At 43.0% G+C, this 24,106-nt stretch overlaps 1 protein-coding gene across 2 annotated transcripts; it reads right to left on the minus strand.

The window, feature by feature from the left end:
• Window positions 1-1,830: 1,830 nt before the first annotated feature.
• Window positions 1,831-20,633, minus strand: BBS2 (Bardet-Biedl syndrome 2). 2 transcript variants are annotated; one of them, XM_041400551.1, is made up of 17 exons: window positions 20,436-20,633; window positions 18,851-19,078; window positions 18,338-18,463; window positions 18,000-18,062; window positions 15,416-15,493; window positions 13,331-13,435; window positions 12,389-12,475; window positions 10,498-10,633; window positions 8,491-8,630; window positions 7,585-7,729; window positions 6,837-7,008; window positions 5,675-5,804; window positions 4,949-5,080; window positions 4,317-4,454; window positions 3,767-3,879; window positions 2,903-3,051; window positions 1,831-2,245 (listed from the first exon to the last, which is right to left on the minus strand). In XM_041400551.1, the coding sequence occupies exons 1-17, from the start codon at window positions 20,550-20,552 to the stop codon at window positions 2,139-2,141; spliced, it is 2,166 nt and encodes a 721-aa protein (XP_041256485.1). In that variant the 5' UTR covers window positions 20,553-20,633; the 3' UTR covers window positions 1,831-2,138. The 2 variants fall into 2 exon arrangements, with proteins under 2 accessions (XP_041256485.1, XP_041256486.1); XM_041400552.1 differs by lacking the exon at window positions 13,331-13,435.
• Window positions 20,634-24,106: the final 3,473 nt, after the last annotated feature.

Below are 24,106 nucleotides of genomic sequence, written 5' to 3' on the forward strand. Positions count from 1 at the left end.
GCTTTTTAATAATAAGTATTACACTAGAGGGCATACCAGCCTCTGCTTGAGCAAGCCCCTATCTACCTGATCACACAAGGAACACCCTTCTTCCTCTGGTGACTCAGATGAAGTAATTTAAGAAGCCAAATTTGCAGTTGGCTTTCAAAGGTTTAAAAATTAACGTCTCTGCTCTCCCACCCTTCTTGTTAGGTCCTAAAGCCACAGGCAGCCCCAGGCATGACTGGTGCTGCAGGTAGAAGAAAGACTTCACTCACTAAAATTTCAAATGACATGAGCTACTGGAGGAAGAGGGGCCTTCATTTATACAGTGCCAGTAATGGGAGCTTTCTCTATAGATGCTCTTGCTGGATACCAGTCTGTATTTACAGTTAGGTGCAGCCACTTGCAAAGTACGTGCATTTTTTCATTTGGCAAAGGTAAAAGTTGTTTTTTCAGGAAAATAAATTACAGATTTGTTGTCAGAAACCTGATAGGGGAAATCAGCCTTACCAAAGGTCTGGACAGCAAGTGAAGGACTGACCTCACTGCCAGGAGCAGACCAGCGCTGGGACTGGCAGTGCCTCGTGTGTAGTCCTGAAAATCAGACTGATGGGAAAGCTGCTTTCTGATCACAACCGCTCTCTTGCTCTCTTATCATTAAATGGATTACATAAATTTAAGCAAGCAAGCATTAGGATTTTGAACATAAAGAACAAGAGCTTGAAACAGTGGGAACAGGTACAGCAAGTGGCAGAAAGCCCAGCACTTATGCCAGGAGACTGTTCCATAATCAAGTCTGAGCTCACTTGCTTAGAACAGCATGGGTGGCTCACCACCCTTCTACCAAGCAGCTGGATTTGACTAATAACCAGTTTCTTGAAAGGATTCAAAGGAGCTCCTGCTGCAGATTCTGACTGACACAGGGCTGTGCTTTCAGCAGCATAGTTCTCCATATGGAAGGGGCCAAAGCAGTGGCGAGGGGCAGTTTTGGGAATAAAACATGTAGTGAGAATTACATTCCCCATTCAACTGGTCACACCATGCTCACCAGTTGCTCTGTAACAAAGAGTGGGTTGCTGGCTTTAATTCAGTAGTGGCTCATAAGAGAGACCAGTTAGAGGCCATGACTCCTTCTGACAGCCCCAAGAAGCCACCCAAGAACCTGGATATGGGCCAACTCCTCCCTGCCCACGTCGCTAACACCATCGTATGGTGGAAAGGGTGATGCTGATGCAGGAGCACTGAGGCCCAACCTCCATCCTGTGCAGGTTATTTTTAGCTTCCAAAAGAAATTTGCTTTGGCAAAGGTTCTAAAATACCTTTAGATCTGAGATAGAGCCTTACTGTAATATTTTAATCCAATTCTAAGAGATCACACAACTAAACAAGTTTGAGCCAGGAGCCAAGTCATTTTCCAATACCTTCTTTTGATCCCATTAAGTACTACCAGCTCTTCATGATTATGCACCAAGCTTGGGTGTGTAGTTTGTTTTTGTTATTCCTGAAATGCACCCTTGCCCACCTCAGTATCTGCAGTTTTTCCAGTAGTAGCACAGAACCAGTAGCTGGAAGCAAAACTTTCTGCAGTCCAGGTGTGGGGAGAGTGCTGGATATGAAACAGACCACTTCCTACCTGCACAGATCATGGAACTGGATACCTGTCAAAGATCTGGCTTAAGAGCCACACACCCCTGCGTGAAACCCCGGACTCTCCAGCACAGGAAGTTCAAGTGTAAATCAACTATCCAGCAGAAATCAGAGAAGTTGTTTGGGTTGGGTTTTTTCAACATATAAATTTAGCAGTATGCATCTCCCCAACTAAATCAGAACAAAATCAGCCAAGCCAGTCTATGTTTTAATGGAAAAGACCAATGCTTTAACTACAAAATATATTTAAATACATAAATAAGTTACTGTAATAAAAAATAAGTGTTTGAACTTCTGTCTTGCATAAATACCACATGTGGACTTAAACTCTGATGCTCTCTTCATGGAGTTTTGGTCTGTGTAATATTTCTCACCTGACAACTTAACTACAGCACTACCACTGTAATTATTCACCCTACAGTGGAGTAGGGGTCTGAATTGACTGCTTGTCACCCATTATCTGCTCAGTGCATGGAATCACTGCCTCTGCACAGCTGCTGCTCCTCTCCCTAAGAAGAAGCTGTTCCCACACGCATTATCCTGAACAAGGTGTTGAAGTTGTTGCTTCTTATTGCATCCCGACAAGCACTGATCACTTGTGTTTTAGGTTTGCCAACTGCAAGGAGGAAAAAAAAAGAAAAGAAAGGGAATAAAAGTCAGTTACAGAGTAAGAAACTGGTAGAAATACTTATTTGATCCAGGCTGAAAATTTTGGGGTTTCTTTCAAATGCTTTTTAAATACATGATGAATCACCACCTTTTTCCTAGTACATAAATAAAATCCTTTCTTTAAAGAAGAATCCCCTGAAGCTCTGTTTTATGAGAATTTGTTGGAAGGGGAATGCTATAAACATAGAGAAAAGTACCACCCTCCCCAAAGACCTACAGGACTAATAATGCAGATAAAACAGTCCTGCTTAAGTTAGTAGTTGCTTTTTTTAAAAGCAGAATTATAAACTAAAAACTGAAGTAATTCTAAAAACATTTTTAAAGTAGTATGTTCAACAAAACTATCAATTTCTGCCTCATTCAGAAATCTGGAAATTATTTCAAATTGTTCTTTATAAAATTGTGATCCCAGATTATACAGGACACTCACAGTTGACTGTCACACATAATTGGCTCTGACTAAAGAATGAAAGATACTTCCACTAACTGAGTTTCAGGTCAAAAAGCCTGAAGTCACTTAACTAACCCAGGTGACACAGGACACATCTTCTGTGCCTCTCTGGGGATCTGAGACTCCCCACTGCTTTCAAAAACACAGACTTACCACGTAACTGCCCAGCCCTTTGGATTGCCTGATTCACAGCTTTCAAGTTATTCAGCAGCTCTGTGTGATTGTTGCAACGAATTTTGTATTGATTTATTAAATCTCTGTTCAGATCATACAGCTCGCTGTACCGTGTCTTCATGTTTTTCCTGGGGAACAATCAGTCCAGTTATTTGCATCTCTGAGGACAAGAAAGTCATTCCTGGTTTGTCAATATAAAGGTGTAGCAATACATGGTTGTGTTGGCTACCATGGTCACCTGCATGTCTGCCAGCTACAAGACAACAGACTTGTCTAGACATGCTGGTTATACTCATTATTTTACAAAAAAACCCCTGAACTGCCTATTTTTGCAGTTACTTTATCCAGCAAGACAAAGTGGAGGCACCACTTTCCCCAGTGAAAGTACTACTGCCCTGCAGTAGCTTGGGCCTCTTTACTGCTGCTCTTCAGAGTAAAGCTTGAAATTAGCAGAAAACAGCAAATCAGAGTGAAAACCTGACACCAGAAGTTTCTTTCCTGGTGTTCTCAAAATTTCACACACCACAGATAGCTTTTCTTGCTTTCTTCCCTTAATATATCCTTTCTAACATATCTCACCATCCTGAAGTAGATTCACCTCAGCTGCTATACACTAAGCCCCTACCCTTGCCCTCTTGCCTTCCCCTGATTTCCTACCTAAAGAACATGACAAGGTTCAAGGAGAGCTCATGGTGAGACCATCGAAGGTACAATTCTACATAAAAAATTGTAACTAGGCAACTCTTGTATCACACCAATGTTTTCCTGTGCCCTTTTCTTCCTGAAAAGCAAAGACTGGCCATTCTAAACCCCAAACACACAAACCAGGAAACAACTGCTCACATGTCTCCCAGGAGCCGGGCATCTTCCGCCTGAACCAGCATGCTGCGGATGAGGTTGGAGTGTTCAGCCATGTCAGCAGTGAGCCTCTGATTCACTGCGTGATGCTCATCCACCTGTCCAAGGCAAACAAGGCATGAGCAAGGCTCCTTGGCACCCTGGGCACACAGGGTTCAGGCTGAACCTCTGCCCAGTGCAATAGGAAATAACATCCCAACCTAACCAACCAGTATCCCTGACACTGCTCTCTTTCCCCTCACTCCCCACTGCTCCCAGAAAGGGTGAGCAGACTGAGATACACATCTCACATGCTGACCCAAAACCAGAGCTCAGTCTCCCAGACAACATATTTACTTTATCCTAAACAACCAACTGATGGGACTAAGGGCCTGTTCTACAGAACAAAGACAGAAAGTCGAGTGTCCCACAGAATACACAGCAAGCCATTGTGGGCTGATTTCCACAAAAAACATAAAATAGTTTAGAGATGCTCTCATAAAAAAACCCAGTGACTGCTTATCTGCCTACTCAGAAATGTCCAAAGCCTCCTCACCTTCACCAACACTTTCCGTAGCTCCTCAAAATATGCAGGAAAATCTGCTTCCACCTGCAAATCTTCAATGGCCAGGAAAGAGGCCATTGACTGGATAATGTCACCAGCTAGATCAATATCATCTGTGTTGATGGAAATCTGTCAGAAAGGAAAGAAAGCACTTTAGCACTCTTCCATGCCAGAACATCTGAAACTGCCCAGCAGTATTGCCTCTCCAACAGGTACCCAGGCTTCATTTCATCAAGAGGGCATTGGCATTTCAAGTAAACAAGAACACACTGATTTCAAAGGGGCTTTTATTCAGGTTTGGGATAGAGAGGCATCTGTGCACACAGGACCAGCTACAGGCAGAAGTTACAGGCAGCCTTTGTGCCCCACACTATGACTTCCTGAAACCATTCCATGAGGAAATAATTTCTCTCCTTCCTGTAAATCTGCAGGTTAAGCAGTTTACTTCACTAACAGGCCCTGGAATTTTACCCACTGACAGTAAACAGACACAGAAGTTTCCAAAAGCATGAGTACTTTCTCTGCCTGTTTAGTCATCCTTCACTTTTACTGCCTCTATGGGTATACTGGTTTTACTGGAGTATCACTGAAGGGCTGTTCCCCTTGTCCAGGGAGGTACTCACCTCTCCACCAGGCTTGATTTTGATGCAGAGCTGACCTGCATTACGAAGGGAAGTGAAGCAAACCCGGAAGGGAGCACTCTGAAACTCTGCATCCTCTGGCAGCAAGAAGCTCTGATTCAGCCACATAACGATCTTGCAAAAATAAAGTTAAGAGCATCAGCCATCCCTTGCATGTAAAGCCTGCAGAACCACACAATGTCCCTGCATATAATGTGCACCAGAACACTCTGTTCCAGAAATTTCATTTACTAAATTTCATCCCATAACCCCATGTCATGAACTTCTTAGAATGAGGACAATTGAATCCTTGCACTAAAGCTGAATATTCCTAAAATAATCAAATCCAACAATCAGAGACTGCTACGAAATTGAGCCACTACCTGAGCACCATGTCACCTTTTTCTTGCTCTCTGCTCATTTACAAAATTCAACCCTCACTACAGGTCTCCTGCTATCAGCAGGAGCAAGACAGCAAAAAAGATAATATCTGAAACACCTTCTGATCTCAGGCCTTTAGTTCCTGCAGGAATTCCTGATGCTTGGAGTGTCTCAACTGAGTCATCTTTTAAAGACAGAAAAAAGCAGGGTTGACTTGAAACACACAGACTCCAAAGGCCAGTAGTGCAGTTCACTGCATGATTTCTCCTTCCTACTGGGAATCTCAAGCTGATTCCAAACCCTCCACCTATGCAAGACTTGAAACCAGGAAGAAGAGAAGAAACTCACCCTTTGTGGCCTCTCATTCATGGTACAGTTAACAAAGCTCAGGGGCTCTGTGGCCGAGTCTGGGCTGCTCAGGGCATACATGGAAAAGCGGGGAAGCTGTCTTGTCAACTCAAATACATGGAACTGTGTGCTGGAAGCAACCCAACAGAAAAACAGAGAATTAATAACATAGCAGGGATTCACCTATTGCAATGGTTCCTGGTTCTTTTTTAGCTGGGGACTGACACCCACAGATTTCAGTTACATAATCAGCTGCTTACTGCTTCCCCAGAAGAAACACTGAAACTTGGAAATTCCAGGCTTATCATGAGGTTATATGATTCCTCTCCTTTGGTGTCATTTTCAATAATCCTTCCACTGAAGTATACTCTCTAGGCTAATACTTTTACAATTTTACTACATGATTGGGTATTTTCTTTACAAGGTTGGTGAAGTCTTATTAAAAGCAATGATAAAGGCAAATAGAGAAAACAGAAAGGGAATTCAGTCCCATACAGTCTTTCTGCAGTGGGTGGCTAGCTCTCAAAATATGCCTCCCTATTCAGGGAAAGAATGCTGCCTCCTCAGGCACTGACACTTCTGACAGATGTGAGCAGGAAGAAAGCTGTTTTCAAGGGTCTATGAAGAGACATTTTATTTTCTATGGAGAGATTTCTATGGCAGACTGGAAAAATGTTGTCTTGAAATCAAGCATGTGTTTCTATTTGCCCTGAAGCCAAACGGGTTCAGGGTTACTTTACAGCTTGATAGACAAAGCTGTGTCTCCAGGCTTGCTCAAGTACTCCATCCAGGGCAGCCACAATCCAGGGCCCAGCCCCTAAGGGATGACAGGATAGAGTCTCTGCATCTGCTGATTCCCTCCACACACCCATAATAAGACATCTCCTGGAAAAATGTGCATTCCTTCCCTAAAAGCAGAACCAGAACGTAACAGATCACAGTGATTCCAGAGCATTTAGACTTTATCTGGAAAAGAACTCAGTGCCACAGGTGCACCCATGTTTTTAAGAAAGCATCCCAGCTCTCCTTTCATAAAGACAGAGAAATAGGGCACCCAGGAATTAACGGTGCACTTCCCATAGGACAAGCATGAAACCACATTATTGCTGTTTCCTGGTCCCACAGTTCTGGAGACCAGCAGAGATCACACCACAAAACTCACCTGTTTCGGTAACCCACAAAGGCTTTGATGTGCAAATCCACAGGGACATCTTTGGGTGGAGTAAGGGGAACACGAACACAGCCTGAGAGGTTCTGGAGACTGGGGTGGACCACATGGCTCTCTCCTTCAAATATGCCCTCAGCAAAGATCAGCACAGCACGGATGATTGTGTCTTAGCAACAGGAAGAAAAAGCAGTTCCCAAATTAAAAGCTGTCCTCTGGCAACAAACCATCACTGTTTTCAGAATTAAGCATGTTTGACTCCTTACATCACTCCTCTGAATTGTTAAAATACCCCAGGTGACCAGGACTATCTGGACTTGACTGCATCCTCAGCATGCCTGGTGCAAGGTGAATTTGCTCTCTTGGGCTTAATTCCAGCTTTGCATGCAAAGCCAGCTGAGATCCAACTGCATTCATGCAACACCCTCACTAATGCAGCTGTGGGTTGGTGTTTACAGTCAACACAAGAAGTGCTGCAGGGATCACTAAGGCTGGTTTCATCCAAGTTAAATGTTAATTGCCTCAGAAAATAACACATAATAAGAAACAAATTCCATCAAACTCCTCTCCCCTAAGACCCATCCAAGGAACAAAGCTTGATTCAAAACTCTGTGAAAGGAAAGAAACCACAAAAGGGACATTACAGACAATAAAGGGGAGACATTCAAATTACCAGCTAAATATAACTAAAAATTTGCATGATTTTACATGAAGTGAATATCAGTGGTTGCAGGTTACCACTCACCATTTGTGGTGGAAATACACAGCTCCACATGGGCAGACTGGCTGTCAGAGCCCAGATTAACTGAGAGGGCTGTCTGGAGTTGGGTGTTTGCTGGAATCAGACCTCTCTGCCCAACACCTTCCTTCAAGTGAGTGGTCAGTTCAGCCTGTTACAAAACACATACCACCCATCAGTATCAGAATTTCAAGATTTTCATTCAAAAAACCCAGAAAACATTTACAAAAGTCAGTTCTATTTTCTTTCAGAAGAAGGTTGTATTACAGCAATTCCCAGACACTTCCAACTAGCTCTGAGTGGTGGCTGGATTAGGCATGGAGCTGTGGACACTTGGGCTACAATATGGGCTTCACTATGGATGGACCTCAGTTCTGTATGCAAACCTTTGCTCAAAAAACACTTCACATATGTCAATTTTAAACACAATCTTACAGAATTCCAAGCTTCTGCCATGGTGGTCATTTGCTGTTCAAAGGTGAGTTTGCTCTCTCTTCAGACTGTTTTTTGAAACATCCACCATCAAGCCACAAGTGTGATTCCTACATCCTGGCAGCGCTCCCTGATCCTCTCACACAATCCCCTCTGACTCCCAAGATGGCTTATGGACTGAAAACTACAATTTTCAGTCATAAGCCAAAGCACAAGGCTGAAGGGAATCCAGTTCTAAGCACAACTGCTCTGGCAAGAGGAAGAAGCAAAGAAAGCATTATTAAAATACAAAAAGCAAGTTCTGAACTTGCACAGGGAGCAAGCCAAATGCAGAGGAAGGAGCCCCCAGCAGACAATCTCACTGCATCCTGACAATCTACAGCTCTGACTTGTCTGGACTGCCCCACCGCTTCCCAGATTACTCTGCATTTATACCAACACAAAGGTGTGTTTTGGCCCTACACATTATTTAAGCAGTACCTTTGCATTTTCCTCATAATTTTTCAATTCCAGCAGCAGATTTTGTTTCTTTTGACTAAGTTCTCGGATAAGATCCTGCTCAGCATTTGTGTCCATTAGGTTCCCTTTCATTTCCTCACCTCCTGGCAGATAGCCTCGGACTGTACAAAAACAAAACATAGCCCATTTCAGCAAAGACTTCAACAGCCTGCCCAGAACTTCAGTTTCTGTTACATGACTCCCTTGTACCACCTCTACAGTTCTGGTCTTCAGCTAGTACTATTTAGCTGAAAACCTGAGCATTGATTTAGACCCACACTCTCTCACTTTCTTGGTGACTGAGGCAAGAGAACCGCATATTTAAATTTAAAAAAAAAAAAAAAGGTGAATTTCCAACCTGTCTTTAAGCTGTACTCACCTGACCAGACAAGTGCAGCACCCAGTCCTTTTGCAAGAGGATTCCCACTGCAATCACTCTTTAAGGTGCTTAGGCAAGTTTACAATTATGCAAAATTAATAAAATGTGTACCTGGATTTCTAGAGCTGTTCAGAGGAGTTGTTGCTGTCTGGAAGTGGCTGTAAGTCACTCTTAATCAGCCAGTAAACAAGATTGACTGACATTAGCTTTTCCCCAAATCAAGGGATACTTCACTTCAAGGGGTAAGATTTGTTTCCCAGTAGCCCAGTGGAGCACAGAGTTATGGAAATACCTCTAACTGTCAGTGGAGACAGAGGACCTGAACAGGTGATGAGACAACTTTCATTTTCCTCTAAGGCTGTGTGCCTTGACTACAGCTCTGACAATGAAAGCCAGGGACAAAAATCGTTTACCTGGGAAGAATATTCTGCCTGACTGCAAATGGCTGCTGCCTAGAGGAACTTGAAATCATTCAGCTTGCACACTGCCCCCCAATGAAAGGACACACTTTATTATTTCTGAGTGAATCATTCATTTAAAATGAGAGCAAGACAAAAACCACTGCAACACAGGAGAACACCTCATGTGAAAGGATGCTGGTCCCAAACAGAACTCTAATAACACTGTCTATATAACCTCAGCCACACTAATTACTAAGACCTGAAGGGATCCCCATCGTGCAAGGCTTGTCTACAATGGACCCACCAGAAAAGGATGATCATATTCAGTGATACCAACCTACACAACTCTGTAGGACAAGGTTCTCCAGAACTGCTTACAATGCTCCCCTTCTACAAGCTTGGGAAAAAGGTTTATAGGCTGAAGCCCAGGTGCAGCAAATCCCCACAGCCTGTGATTAAGACAGTCAGCAAAACACACTGCTATTTAACAAGGACAGGCTTTTGTTTCAAATGGGTTGTGCCAGACCTGCTTGTCTCAGGCCACTGACGCCAAGGAGTCGGATAATCACACCAGTGTCTTTCCTGGAGCCATCCCTGTAAATTCATACTGAGCTTATTTAAATCATCTGTGATCATATTTATTTCCACTCACAATAACGAGGTCTAACTTCTTGAATGCATGGTGGGATAAATCCACCACTTCTCCAGTCTCAGGATAGCATTTTCCAGGAAACAAAGCGCTGTTAACATCTAAAATTTCTAATATAAAAACTCTTCATCTGCAGAAGAAACCCAAAACACACACACCCTTAGTTCTTTAAACACCTTTACCTACTGTAAAGCAGCCAAAGAATTAAAACATAGAAAAAAGATTTCCTATACATACATCTATTATAATGTAGCCTGAAGAACCAGAGTCTGTACTGAATATCATTATCTTTGCATTAGGATGGGGTTTCTTCCATTAGACAAATGAATTTTGATGGTTTCTTGGATCATAATGAAACACATGCTGATTCTCACAAAAAAGGCAATATTCAAAATCCTGTTTGCAGATAGGATAACTCAAAATTCCCTTAACTGCACATAAAGCAAAGGGAATTTAGCACACAAAACGTTGGAACCAAAACAATGTTTAGCTAATCTGAGATGATGTGATGTGCCTGATATTGCTGTGTATTATGTTAATATCATCAACAATGCTTTTACCTTCACCATCAATTGAGCAGCAGATTAACTGGGTGCTCCCATCCATTCTGTAATCCCCCTCCACTAGTCCTGCAATCGAGGAAGCAAAGTTGTCCTTAAAGATGACCTCCCCAGTCCGGTCACTGCGTGCATCAACCTGGAAAAACAAAAAGTTCCAAGCCTCAGCATGAAGAGAAAAGCCAAGTCCAAAACACGTGTCATGCCATACTCTGAGCTGTTAACTGAAAGCCAGCTCTGCTCACAGAACTGCAGGGGAAGTTGCAGCTCTGCTCATCCAAACACCACACATGAAAAAAGTACTAGCAAGAAATGACCTCTAGGCAGACTCTAGAAGGAGCTAGAAGGAACTTCTCTGCAGAAATGCTTCCCTAAGTTACAAAACTAAAAAAGGAAGGAAATAGAAGGAACTGCAAGTCTGCACTGGAAAGCTTATGCACATAGGGTGCAGCAGTGATGGGACTAAACCAGAAATAACTTTAATGCAGTATTTACAACATCTCCTCTCAAGTGCAGCCCTTGTGTGGTGAATTATTTTTATACACAAATACCACAACCTTCAATTATCTTTCATTCGATAACAAGGGTGAGGTGGGCTCAGTTCCATGCCCTGTGTAATTTCCAAAGCACAGGTCACAGCATTACTCTTTCTAGGAGTTATGGACTGTTTCAGACCAACAAGTTGGGTAGAGACTACCAGTGGAAAAGAACAGGAGCAAAGCAAGTAGAGGTTCTCTGTTGCTGTGCAGCTCGGTAAAGAAAGATGCAGGGCATACATTTATGGAGCAAAGAGGAAAGATCCCAGTTTATTCATGCATCTTTTTAGATTGAACATTTAAAGAACATTCCCCTGTCTAGCCCCAACTGGGCAGTAACAAGTTGTTACTCTGTATTGATTGGTCACTCAATCCACTGGTGTGTATGTGCAGAATAAGTTGTTTGTGACATATAGTTTTCATTTTCCTGCCTAACAGTGTAAAAACGTTTATACAGGTGGCTAGAGTTTTTCACAGTCCTAGAGTTCCTTCTCAGGGAAAGCAGGTTGTTTTCCACAGTCCTAGAGTTCTTTCTCAAGGAAAACAAGTTGTTTTTCACTGCTGTAGGACTGTTCTCATGAAGAGCTGTCAGCTTTCTCACGGGGGCTGGAGTCAGGATTCAGTTTGTAAGGCCTGCTGTTTCACCACCACAGTTCTCTCTTTAACAATGTTACACATCTAATCCAATGTAAGTTACAACACATCTGGGCTCCGGACTGCCAGCTTGATATGAAGTTATTAAAGTGCCGCAGGCTAATGACAGTAATAAGAGGTGTGAAGAAAAAAGCACAGCTTTACAGAAAAACCTGGCAAGCTGCATCCAGGAGAGATGTGGCAGTTAAAACAGTCATCACTGGCAAAGGGGAATACCAAGGAACAGGCTTAAAAGACTAAAACTGAGCTGTATAGAATGCCTCTACATAAAATGAAGTAATGCTTGATTAATCCTGCCACAGTCAAGACTGACGCTGCTCTCCTGTTACATAACTGCTTTGTCTTCCCTGTAGTTTGGGAACACTCAGAACACACTGCAGAGGATTATTCACGTGTCCTCAAGACACACCTGAATAGAGACACTCAAGAACTCTAGGACGTGGCATATGATCTCTGCTGCCATGGAAAGAACCTGCCACACCTTAGCAATTGACTCTGAGCTAAGCAGGGGAAGCAGCTTTTCTCTGATCTTGCATTTGGCACAAGACTCACAAGCCAAACTAGGTTTATTGCAATAGATCTGCAGTGCTCAGGTTTCTAAGTCTTTTTCATTTTTGGTTGTTGTCCATCAGATAATTTAACAGCCTTGTTCAAACACAGCCCCCATATCCACAGCTCCTCATTTTCCCCCTGTATAAACTCACCTTCCCGTTAGACCAGCCAGTGATCAACTCACACACTCCATCAGAGTTCAGGTCAAATGCATGTATGCTCATTGCTTGGTTTTTTGACTGAGGGCAGAAAAGAAAGAACAAATTAAGCTTGAGTATGTTCTCTAAACTTCACATGCTTGCCACTTGCAAAACACTGGACTATCAGACTAGAGAGAGTACAGAAAGGACTACAACTATGCCTCTTAACAGAAAGTTTGAGCATCACTAAGGTCACATATGTGACATCTTAGCCCTTGCACTACTAATCTAGTACATTGCTTTTAAAGGACCTGATAGCTCCTTTAAATACATTTCCATCCAAGCAGATGATCAGAACTCACATAAATGAAGTATAAAAAACCAAATCATCTAGGAAAAAAAGTATCAGGGCCTCAACATGGTCATAAAATTAGACTACTGAGGAAAACCATGAGCCTCTTCCTGCCACTTCTTGAGGAATCTTCTTATTGCTACTAAATATACTATTCTGTGTTATATTAAGAATATTAAAATGAGCATCAGGAAAGGATCTTGTCAAACTGATTTTCTGGAGTAGGAAATTGCTATTGATGAGAAAAATCAACCTTGAAATAGACAATGCAAGATTTCAGCTTCTGAAAAAGTTTATTGATTCAACCAGGGGATATTCTAACATGACCTCAAATGTCTCTTGTTAAGTTGAAGAATCCCTAGTTGTATGGTTGTATCCCTGTTGTTTAAACCACCACCAACAGCCCAAAAGTACTGCAGGAACTGACCTGGTATTTTATATGAACCTATAAAACCAGGCAGATTTTGTAAGAACAAAATTACATTAAGTTCTCTGCTCAGCAAAGTTCACCTAAGGGTAACATCAGAATGACCTGGAATTAGATACCAAGTCTCCAGGCAGCCTTCAAGCTCCCAGTGATGGTACCCCAACAATGGACTAACCTTAATCCTCCAGTAGCGCGCTGCCTTGTTGTAAACCCCGACGGTGCCATTGGCAAGAGCGTAGCCAAAGCGACTGCCATACATGGGGCTGAGGGCAGTGATTGTCTGGAGGGGAAAGGAGGGAGACACAGGACACAGGAGTGAGAACTTGTGCAGCTTCAACTAACAGGGAACAGGCTATACATCTGCCATATGAGCCCTACATTTCTTAAGTGGTAAGACTGTTGTAGGAAGTATTGAATACTGAGGCAATTACTTTTAGGAACCAGTCTGAAATCACTGAAGGCCTTGTAGGATTTCCCCACACAAGCTATATTGCCAGTGTTAGGACACTTCAGCAGGGATTGCAGAACTGCCCTCAAACTGTGTACTTTGACCAACTATTTCCTACCACAGGCAGCAAAACAACTGCTCATAGGATTCCTGTGGTCATCAGTGCTAACACACTCGCATTGAGAAACTACACACAATGTTCCTTAAGCTTAAGGAGCTGATGATGCCAAAGGTTCAACTTGCCGGGGTTAGAAAAGCCCCGGAGATATTACTGGTAGAAAATCTTTGCCCAGTACCAGTAAGATTTTTATCTGTTAAAAACTGCCACAGCTGGACTTCTTTGGAACACAGCTGGAACACCAGGCTAAGGGTCCCACCTGAATAAACTCTGGAGAAAGACCTGAGAGTCATAACTTGGCCTGATTCTCACTCCTTTTAAAACCTATTCCTCATTGAGCTAAGGTTCTCAGGACTTGGAAATGCAGGTTTTTCCACACACTGAGACTAGACATTTTAATGTCAGGAGGAACAATTGCAATCATCTGTCTGGTCTTCTGTACAATGTAGCATAGGAGACTTCCTTCTGACAGCAACAGTCAGAAACTCAAAGGTAACAATAAACCCAAATTTATTGTCCATTTATAAGAATCACAACAGTTTACACCTTCAGCCTCACCAGAGTAAGTGATTAAACACAGAAAATGAAAACTACCCAAGACTTCCAAACCAAACCCAATGCACAAAGACACTGTTCCCTGAATTTACCTTCCTAAAAAGAAAGATCAGCTGTGTCCTTTTATGTTAGAACAGTAGAATCATAACATGCCTCCTATGACTGCAGGTGTAAACTTAAAACAATTCTACTGAGGATCTGGAAATAAATCACACTTGAGAGTGGCAGACCTTTGGCAACCCTTTAACTAGAAATATCTAATGACCAGACTAGCCACTGCACAGAGAGCAAGACACATTACAGGCCCAGTTCTAATTGTAGTGACAGCAACAACCTCCTTTCCAGAACAGTGCCTGGCTTTGTCTTTTATAGCTCTTCCTAAGTGGTTTATTAGCTAAGCCTTTTAGTCCCATCTTGGGCAGCAGGGAGGCCTCAGATGTTAAAGGACAAAGGCCTGTGACCTTACTCTATCTTGGGTCCCAAAGAGCTGTGAGAAGACTGAGAACACCACTAAATGCAGTGATAAGGATATTTTACTCCCTTCCTAGAAACCAAAATCAGTGGGTATCTTAAGCTAAACAGCAACTCCTACAGCTACTCCTATTCCTCTGTAAACATATCTGCCCCCATACCTCACTTTAGTCACCACAGCTCTTTTTATATAGCCAGTGTGTAACTCCAATTGCAACATAATCTTCCAGTTTTGCCTGGGAATTCCCCTTCTACCCTGCCATGCACTGTCTGGATATACACACAGGGACAAGTTACATCATCATGATTGCACCAAAAACATTTGAGGAAAACTGCAGAAGACATCCTTTTACTCAGGGGACACTAAGAGCTTCAATCACAGCCCAGCAACCTCAATCACCCTTGCACGGGCTCCTGACTGTCAGCCAAGAACAGTCACTTTTCTCAGTGGGGTGACAGATTTATAAATACACAAAGCAAAACCCCCCCTGCATAATGAAAGACATCATTAAACTCAAACTTTCACAGTTCTAGCAGAATTGATACTGTGACAAATAGTTACGTAACTACTTACCTACACAATAAATCTGAACCAGAGAAGCTTTAGAGCACATAACACTTTCAGCTCTGTCAGCAACTATAATAAATGTTAGCCAGAAATAATTTACCTCTGTCTCAGACATTTCTGCCACAATCTCATCCTCTTTAAATACACGGATGTCAAAATCTTCAGAGCCAACAAGAAGCTGAAAAAAAAATAGTGCTCCTTAAAAATAATTATTCAAGCTAAAGAAGCAAGCACCAGGATCCAGAGGACAAATGAACATTTCAAGTCCAGCAATGAAGAAGTTTTAACAGATCTATGACATGTTGCAAGTATTGCACTGAAGATCCTTAATTTAAAAAGAACAACCAAACAGACACACACAAAAAAAAAACCCAAGACAAAAACAAACCAACCCCACTGAATCCAAGTATCAACCATCTCTGCTTCTCCAGCCTAAGTGGTGGCTGCCACTACTGCCAAGTAGAAGTAAAATCAGCTTTATCTTGATGTAAATGATTATACCAATAGGCATAGAATTGGGTCTTCTTGCATCCTCACTCCTTAATATTTCCCACATTTTAGTTCTTTTCCTGTTTCCTAGTTCACCAGGTAAAATGCATTAACTGGAAAGGAGCCTAGTGGAAAACTTTGTACTGAAGATCATGACAATTGTCAGGTTCTCTTTTGTAAACTGAGAAACAAATTGAGGAACAGATCTGCTCAGTGCCTTGTCCATAAAGTCATCCATCAAATCAATGAAAAACAGAATTACAAATCAAAGTCTAAAACCTGGAACCCATGAGACTTTCATCTTTACTTGGCAAAAAAGATACAAATCCATAAAAAAGTTTTATTTTTAAAAATATTAAAGGCTTTTTCTTTTCCCAAGTAAAGATGCTTCGGATTACATCAACCTAAATCACACCAAGCTAAGTCTACTGCACCTATTGAAATTATTTGCAACAATTAACATATTTAAGAAGCACAGATTTCTTGACAAAGTTGCAACCACCAGCAAAAGGCAACCAGATAAATGCACACAATCCTGAAACAATTACTGGTGATGCTGTGTTTTCCAGAGGTGCCTAGATTTTTTTTTTTTTGTTAGTTTGATTCACCCCATCCACCTCAGGGATTTTCATTCCACTGGACAGACATTTGAAAGAGCGAAATTTGAAAGACTGCTCCACAAGTCTTCTGCCAGATGGCAGAAAGTAACCTTCATCAATCCAAAAATCCTCAGGAAGGCAGTGACAAGTTAGTTCTGCTAGCTACTAAAAGTATATTCATGCAGTTTTTAAAATCAGTAAATTTTAAACGTAAACTTGTTTTCACTGGGGTGGAAAGAACAGAAATTAAGCTAACACAGTCATTTACCAGGTAAGACACAAAGTGATAATTTAGGAAGCTTCTTCTTGCATTTTCTCAGAACTTCAGTTTTAAACCTGAGGCAGTTTCAAAAAAGCCACAAATAAAAGTAAATAAATAAGTAAAAACCCTTTAAAATCACCTAGATAATTAAGATCAAAAAGAACCCTGAAAACAGCTCAGTAAATGCACATTGGGGTAACTGGCCCAACAAGTTAGTCAGACATTGTATCCAGCTCTACGCAGCTCAAAGTAGCACCAGATTACACCAACTGCCAAGAATGAACTTCTATCAAGCAGAAAAATATAGTAAAACCCACTTAAAAGCACAAGTGCAAACCATTTGCAATTAGTGCCATAGATCAGTTTCCTGGTTTCTGAATCCCTAGACACTGTCTCCACTTTCTATAAACACCTCTCAGCACATTAAAAAATTACAAAGAGGAGGTGTGCAGAAATTGATTTGAAAACTTGAAACCATTTCACTTCCTAAAGATCCCAATCAAGCAGAGCCTGTATCAGTTTAGTGCTTATAAAAAACACATTAAAACTGTCAAGGCCCTTTACACATCACTATTACATAGTGCAATTGGATATTCCAAATGAGGATTTTTCAGGAAGTAAACAAAGAAGCTCAAGTAATTATGTTTGAAGTCTTAAGACAAATGACAAAAGTAACTATTTTTTAGCATAATGATTTAACTTCATATTGATTTGCATCTGATATATACTAGAAAGCCATTAGTCTTCTTAAAGATTCATAGTCAGAAGCACATAGTCAGAAGTTGTTCATTTGGGATGAAGAAACATTTCCAAAAGAGAATACCATACAAATTCACAATTTCACCTATCTCTTTTAGCCTGCACGATCAGAATGGCAGCTGTTTCCTGCTGTCTCACATCATTATCAGCAAGATGTGTGTTACAAGTTATTGTCATTTTAAATCAGCAAAGCAAAGAGTATTTCATTTCCCCATGTGCCTCTAAGGAAACAGAAGGGCTGGATGTGAAGACAGATTTCTCTCGATTTTACCAAGTGTAAGTGAAGCTCTTCAAAAGAATAGCTTTTTAAAAGTTCACTTTTATGTGTAAGCTTGCAAGCTGTTTCTGTGAAATTTAAAACAGTTCATCAGCATATTCAAGAAATACCACTGAAATAGATGCCTTGCCAACTGATGATCACAGGCATTTCAGTGTATTGCTCCTGGCGTAAAGAAAAATGAGAAACTTTAACTGGTGATGTAAGTCAGTTATATCTGATAATCTAAGGTTTTTTTATTATCATTTCACTACAAGACCACAAGAACAGCTCAATTCATGTGTAAATGTTTACAAACCTCAGTTTTTCCATCATCATCAAAGTCACACAGTGCTAATGAACGAACGTTGTCTCCAGTAACCTGCAAAGAGAAGGACAGCACTCAGTGATGGACATAGCTGTCAGAAACTGGATTATTTTTATTATCTCAACTGCAAAAGAACAATTGACACAATCAGTGTTCAAGTAACATCTGAATGCACTGAATACATGGCCAAAATATAGTTTAAGGCCTGAGATAAATTAAGAACAATCAACAACTAAATTAATAGTTATCATAGTAAAAGAAAATCAAGATGATTTAGTGCCATTGAAAGAATCTTCTAATAACATCAAAACTATTATGCATGGCCTTACTGTCCAAAAACGGTCATTTCCTTCATAATCAAAGCCCTGCAGGGCACAGTTTCCACCAATAATAGCAAGTGGAGGTGAAATATCTCCCAGCTTCCCAAGAACTATTGCATTGGCTCCATCTGAAACCTGCAGAGAAGCATTAAAGGAAAAAGAAACAGCAGATAATAATACATCAGACCACACAACTGAAGAAGAGAGATTCCAACATTATCCCTGTCAGTTTAGCTGAGCTCTGAATGCCTATTGTTTGGGGGTTTTTTTAAGTTGGTCTTGCTAGGTGATGGGACTTATGAATGCAATGTGTATCTGTATGTGTGAGTGTAAATTTTCATTTATTAATTTTGAAATACTGCAAATATTCTAGAGACAAAACATTCTGAATATAGTAGTAGGAATAATGCCGAGCACAGACACGTAATTAGTTGACAAAGTAATGTAAAAACTGTAATTTTTACAATTCAAAGAAACAGAAAATTACGGAGATACTTAAAAGAAGCAGACAAATCAACTTGCCTCTCTGTAAAACAAATCTGAGTTGTTATACACATCGTAAGCCAATAAATTAGTCTGTGTTCCAACCAGAAGACAATCATAACCCAGCTGAGGGTTCAGCACTCCCGAAGTCAAACAAGTGATTCCTTGATTAATGTTCAGAAGAGAAATGTCTGAATCTTGGTTACTTTGCACCATTCGGTTTGTGTTTACTCTCTGTCCTCGGGCATGAGGATTATGAATAAAAACCTGCAGAAACAAAGATACAACTATTAATACAACACATGTATCTGTTTGTATACAAACAGTAAAGATTATTGTTTGGATAATAACTGTGATGGGGAAAAAGGCAGTCACTCAACCTAAATGAGGACAAAAGGCTGGGGGTTTTACTGATAATAGTATTTCTCACAGTTATTCTTTAAACTATACTACAAAAAGGGAAATGGCAGGAAAAACATTGCTCTGGCTAATGGAATTGCAATATCCTTGTTTTGTTTGTTTCTAAAAATTACAACTGACAAGTCTGCAGAGTAAGGCAAAAATAGGAAACCAAAGGGAGCAACAACAAACTAAACAAATTACCTTCATCTGGTAACAGTATTTGCAAAACATTCCAAACATTCAAGACAATTTACCTGGCACATATCTGTAACCTCCATCTGTAGGTGAACATGGTTAATTTAAAAAGGATGAACGATAAATATGGTTTTACTTTCACTGACCAATGCTCAGTCACTGTAATTGCCTGGAGCCAAGTCAGAGGATCACAGGCTCAACAGTTTGCTTTCTGGCTGTACAGTCTTGTCCCTCAGACAAACCCTTGTTTCACATTGTTCCTAAAGGTGCCAAAATAAAATTAATAATGCTGGGAAACATCACAGATGAACCCTCTCTGTATTAACAACCTAAGTGCCTCTGTGGGTTTATGCTTCAACCTATGCTTTATTAGTCAGGTTGTACTTAATCCTGCTTTGTTTATGTTTTTAACTCAAACAGAGCACACAGGATGCTGTCTGTTCCCGTCAGGCTGTTTGTGCATCACCCACAGAAACCTCAGCCCCGTTATCAGCACAGAGCTTGGTCTGTAACAGTGCCAAGGCTCACTGCTCTGAGAACTGCACGACAAAACCCATGGCTTCAAAAAACCCCGCTGTCTGCTAGAAAACGTGTTTCCGTGGCAACTTGGCTTTGTAAACTGCTTCAGGCTGGCAGAAGCCACAGAAGTCACCCAGTCCGACCTCCTGCTCCAACAGGGTCCCCCAGAGCGTGTTACTCCAGATTGTGTCTAGACAGCTTTTGAATCTCCCCGGGGCTGGAGGCTCCACAGCCTCTCTGGGCGCCTCTGCTACTGCTCCATTTCGGCACCTGCTATTAACGCCGCAGCAGAGCGAGGCTCCCGGCATCGCGCCCCCGGGCCCGCCCGCCGCTCGAGCGCCGGGCCGCGGGTCTGCGCCGGGCGAGGGGAACGGGCCCGCAGCTCCTGCCTCGGCTCAGCCCTGCCAGGGGAGCGGGCGGGGTCAGCGCGGCTCCCGCGGCGGCCGCCGGGGCTGCTCGGCCGGGCCAGGCCGCGCCGCAGCCGCCGAGGCTGCTCCTGCCCCGTTACCTTGCCCGCTTGCGTGGCGGCCGCCAGGCAGGGGTGCGTCCCGTCGTACCGGCCCAGCGCCACCATGCGGGGCAGGATCTTGTGGTTGAGCTTCAGCGTGAACACGGGCACCAACATGACGGGCGAGGGGCTGCGGGGCGGGGCACGCCGGGGGAAGCCGGGCTCGGCCGGGCCGCGGGGCCGCCGCCGGACGCGGATCCGCCGGCACCTCTCTCGATTTTACCGATGGGACCGGGGGCAATGGGGGACATGGGACCGGGGGACATGGGACCGCTGGCAGTGGGTGACATGGGACCGCTGGCAGTGGGGGACATGGGGTAGCACTGCGGGGCAGTTGCAAAGGTCAGGGGTCTGGAGGAGGTGGGAGGCACTCACAGAGATAGGGGAGGTGGGGGGTGCAACTAGAGATATTAGAGTGCATCTGGGAGAGGTGGGGGTGGGATTAGGGAAGGCAAATGCAGAGGTCAAAAGAGCTGAGAGGCAGTTTGGGATGCAGGAGGCAGCGAGGGGAGGCGGGGGAGAGCTGGCTGTGTGGAACTAGGGGAGGTTTTTGAAGAGGTCAGGAGAGCTGGGGGAGCAACTGGAGGTACTGGGGGCAACAGGGGACAGGAGGATAGAGGCAATTGCCCTCCTGGGAAGCCGCAGTGGCCTCCAAGACCCACACTGCCATCTCAGTCCAGCTTCTCTGCAGGGTCAGCACCCAGCTGTGGCCAAGGGCTGTCCCCCCTCTGTCCCCAGTGCCCTCACCTCACCCTTTGCTGCCTGCCGGCTGCCACACACACCCTTACTCACACCTTGCCAGGAGCATCCCCAGCTGAGAGATCTCCAAGCCAGTAAAAGCCAACCCAGAGTTACAATGTCCCATGAAGCCAAAAGCACAGCCTCAAAACATCATTCCTGCTGCTTTGTGGGATTGTGCACTGGATCCTACAGAATCCAGCCACTGGGGCACTGGGCGGAGGTTGGAGATGAGGGAAACAGAGGGCAAACCCTCACAGAGCCACAGTGTAAACACTGACGCTGGTCCCCATCCTGGAGTGGATTTTGGTATACAGACCCTCATGGATCTCCCTGCCCGTACACAGGCTGGATAGGGAAACCCTGGCGCTCAAGGTCATGATTTTAGGAATTCTTAAATTATTTTAGGTTTAAGCAGTATTTTAACAGTTCCCACTCCCTGCCCGGACACAGGCTGGATAGGGAAACCCTGGCTCAAGGTCATGACTTTAGAAATTCTTAAATTATTTTAGGTTTAAGCAGTATTTTAACATGATAATCCTCATGGGTTCTCTCTGACAGTGCCTGAATCCATCACCTGCACTGCGACATTATCACCTCCATCCCAGCAAGAAGCAGGTTTGGAAGAGGATGCACTGGAAAAACAGCTCTTCCTCCCCTGCAAAGGCCACTGGTTTGAGGCACAGATCCATTTATTTCTAGGAGAGCTGGCAGGCACATCCCAGCTGGCATTCCTTGTGCGTTGGCCAAGCCCTGGCCGGCAGCGGCATCCCTGCCCTGCATGCAAAGGAGGGCTCTAAAAAGCAGCAGTCAAGCAGGGATCATGCAATTCTGAATGTGACGACCTCCTTTTTCTCTTCTTTAAATTGTTTACACCAAGGTTCTCTGGCACCTCTATCAATGTGCCCTTGTACTTGTGGATAAGGAGGCAGCAATCACATGCAGCATTTTAAGGAGGGTGTTTTTTCCCCTCGGTGGTTGTGTTTGGGGTGAGCGTGGGTGTCAGTGCCAGCCGTGCAGTGGGTCCCCCCTCCCTCAGCTGGTTTGGGTACCAGAGCACAAAGGCAAAGCGCTGGCGTGAACTCAGGCACGCAATGGGGTGTTGCTCTAGGCCAGCAAACACTGCTGTCCTCGCAGGGAAAATCGCAGAATTCTGGAATAGTTTGGCTTGGAAAGGACATTAAAAATCATCCAGTTCCAGCCCCCGTGCCATGGGTGGGGACAAAATCCCCAGCTCCTCTCCCAGCAGTGCTGAGCATTGCTCTGCCAGGCTCTTCAAACCCAGCCAAGCAAAATGGGGGGAAAACTGAGCTTAGAGATCTTTTTAAGCTGGTAAAATTGTAAATAGATGGAAATTTCAACTTCTTGCTAAATATGTATGATTTGAGCTGTAAATATTATTTTGAATCACTAATTATGGTATTGGGTTTGGCACGTCTGCAACACAATTAAATTACAGCTGCCACTTTGAATCAGCTGGCTCTGAAACTCTTAATATTGAATTTGTGGCTTTTAACACTCATTTCCCTTCATTTGAAAGCCCATCATCTATAAAATTCAATTAAATGTATTTATTTTATAAATAAAATAATAAAATATAATAAAATTTATTCACATCCAAAGGTATAGCGTCCAGTCCTGAGTCCTAGCAGTGCTCAGGACAGGGATCCTTCCCTTTTGCAAGGGGGGAAATCCCATGAAATCCTCACAAAGCCCCTGGGTTTCACTGCTGCACAGACAGGGCCTGCTTTGCAGCCAGGATTAGTGTAACTGTACTTGAGGGATTATTCAGCTTCTTCACTAGAACACAGGTCTTAAAATCCAGCAAGAAATCATCACCATCCTCCTTCCTGGCTACTCTGCACAGGCTTGGCAAGGCAATGCTCTGTGACCAGTGTTTGCTCTTTTCTAGCTCCTACTAACTATAATTTATACATTATAATCATTTAATATAACATTGTTCAAGCCACTATGATTCAATATAACACATATTCTATAATAAAATATCATAAAATAAATTAGAGATAGATATAGATATATGTAGATAGATAGATATAGGTGTGATATAGATATAGATATAGATATAGATAGATATAGGTATAGCTATAGACACAGATTATATAATCAAACATGCTTGGCATGGGTTGCTGTCTTTCTAGACAGGTTGCATGGAGAAGCTGGACCTGACAGCACAGCAGATATGAGGATTGTCACACCCAGAAGTCATTTCTTTGAAAAGACTTCAAATGTAACCAAAATTCACTATGCCTTTATCTGCCTGGCAGAGGAATGCTGAGGAGCACTCAGATATTGAGTTTGGGAAAATGTTGGCAAAAATAACCATCCCCATCCTTCGAGGAGGGGGATAATAAGGCTGGAGAGAGTGGGGAGGGATGAGCAATTGCATCTGCACACTTAAGTACTTCTTAAAATGAAGAATGAGCCTGTCTGCAGTGGCTTTTCTCTTTCGCTGTGCCAGGTTTGCTGCCCTAGCTGGAGCAGCATTTTCCTCCCCATCCCATGCCCATTCCTGGGATGGGAGACACTTCTGGATGGGGATGTGAAGAGCTGTTGTGCCAGATCCTGCCTCTACAGCTACGCTGCTCTCGGGGGAGGCAGGATCCTGCACAGCAGCTGCGTGAATCATTCCCAAGATAGACAACAAGGATCTCTGGATCTCAGGAGCAGGGTTTAAAGACATCAAGGAAAATATCACATCCTTTTATTTCACACATTTATACTGAGGGGGCCGATGTTTTCTTTGCAAGCTCAGGCAAGTGTGTACTTGACATTGCAGGGAATTACTCATCCCCTCTACTCTTGGCTTCTAATTAGCAACTAAAGGGGAATATAATAATTAAATATGCCCAAGGTAACGATACTTGGAAGCTTTGGGTCACGTTTCAGCCAGAGGAGGCGGCAAGTAGTTGGAG

This window comes from Onychostruthus taczanowskii, unplaced genomic scaffold, assembly GCF_017590055.1.
Source record: "Onychostruthus taczanowskii isolate IOZ18803 unplaced genomic scaffold, ASM1759005v1 scaffold18, whole genome shotgun sequence".
NCBI classification, from domain to species: Eukaryota; Metazoa; Chordata; class Aves; order Passeriformes; family Passeridae; genus Onychostruthus; species Onychostruthus taczanowskii.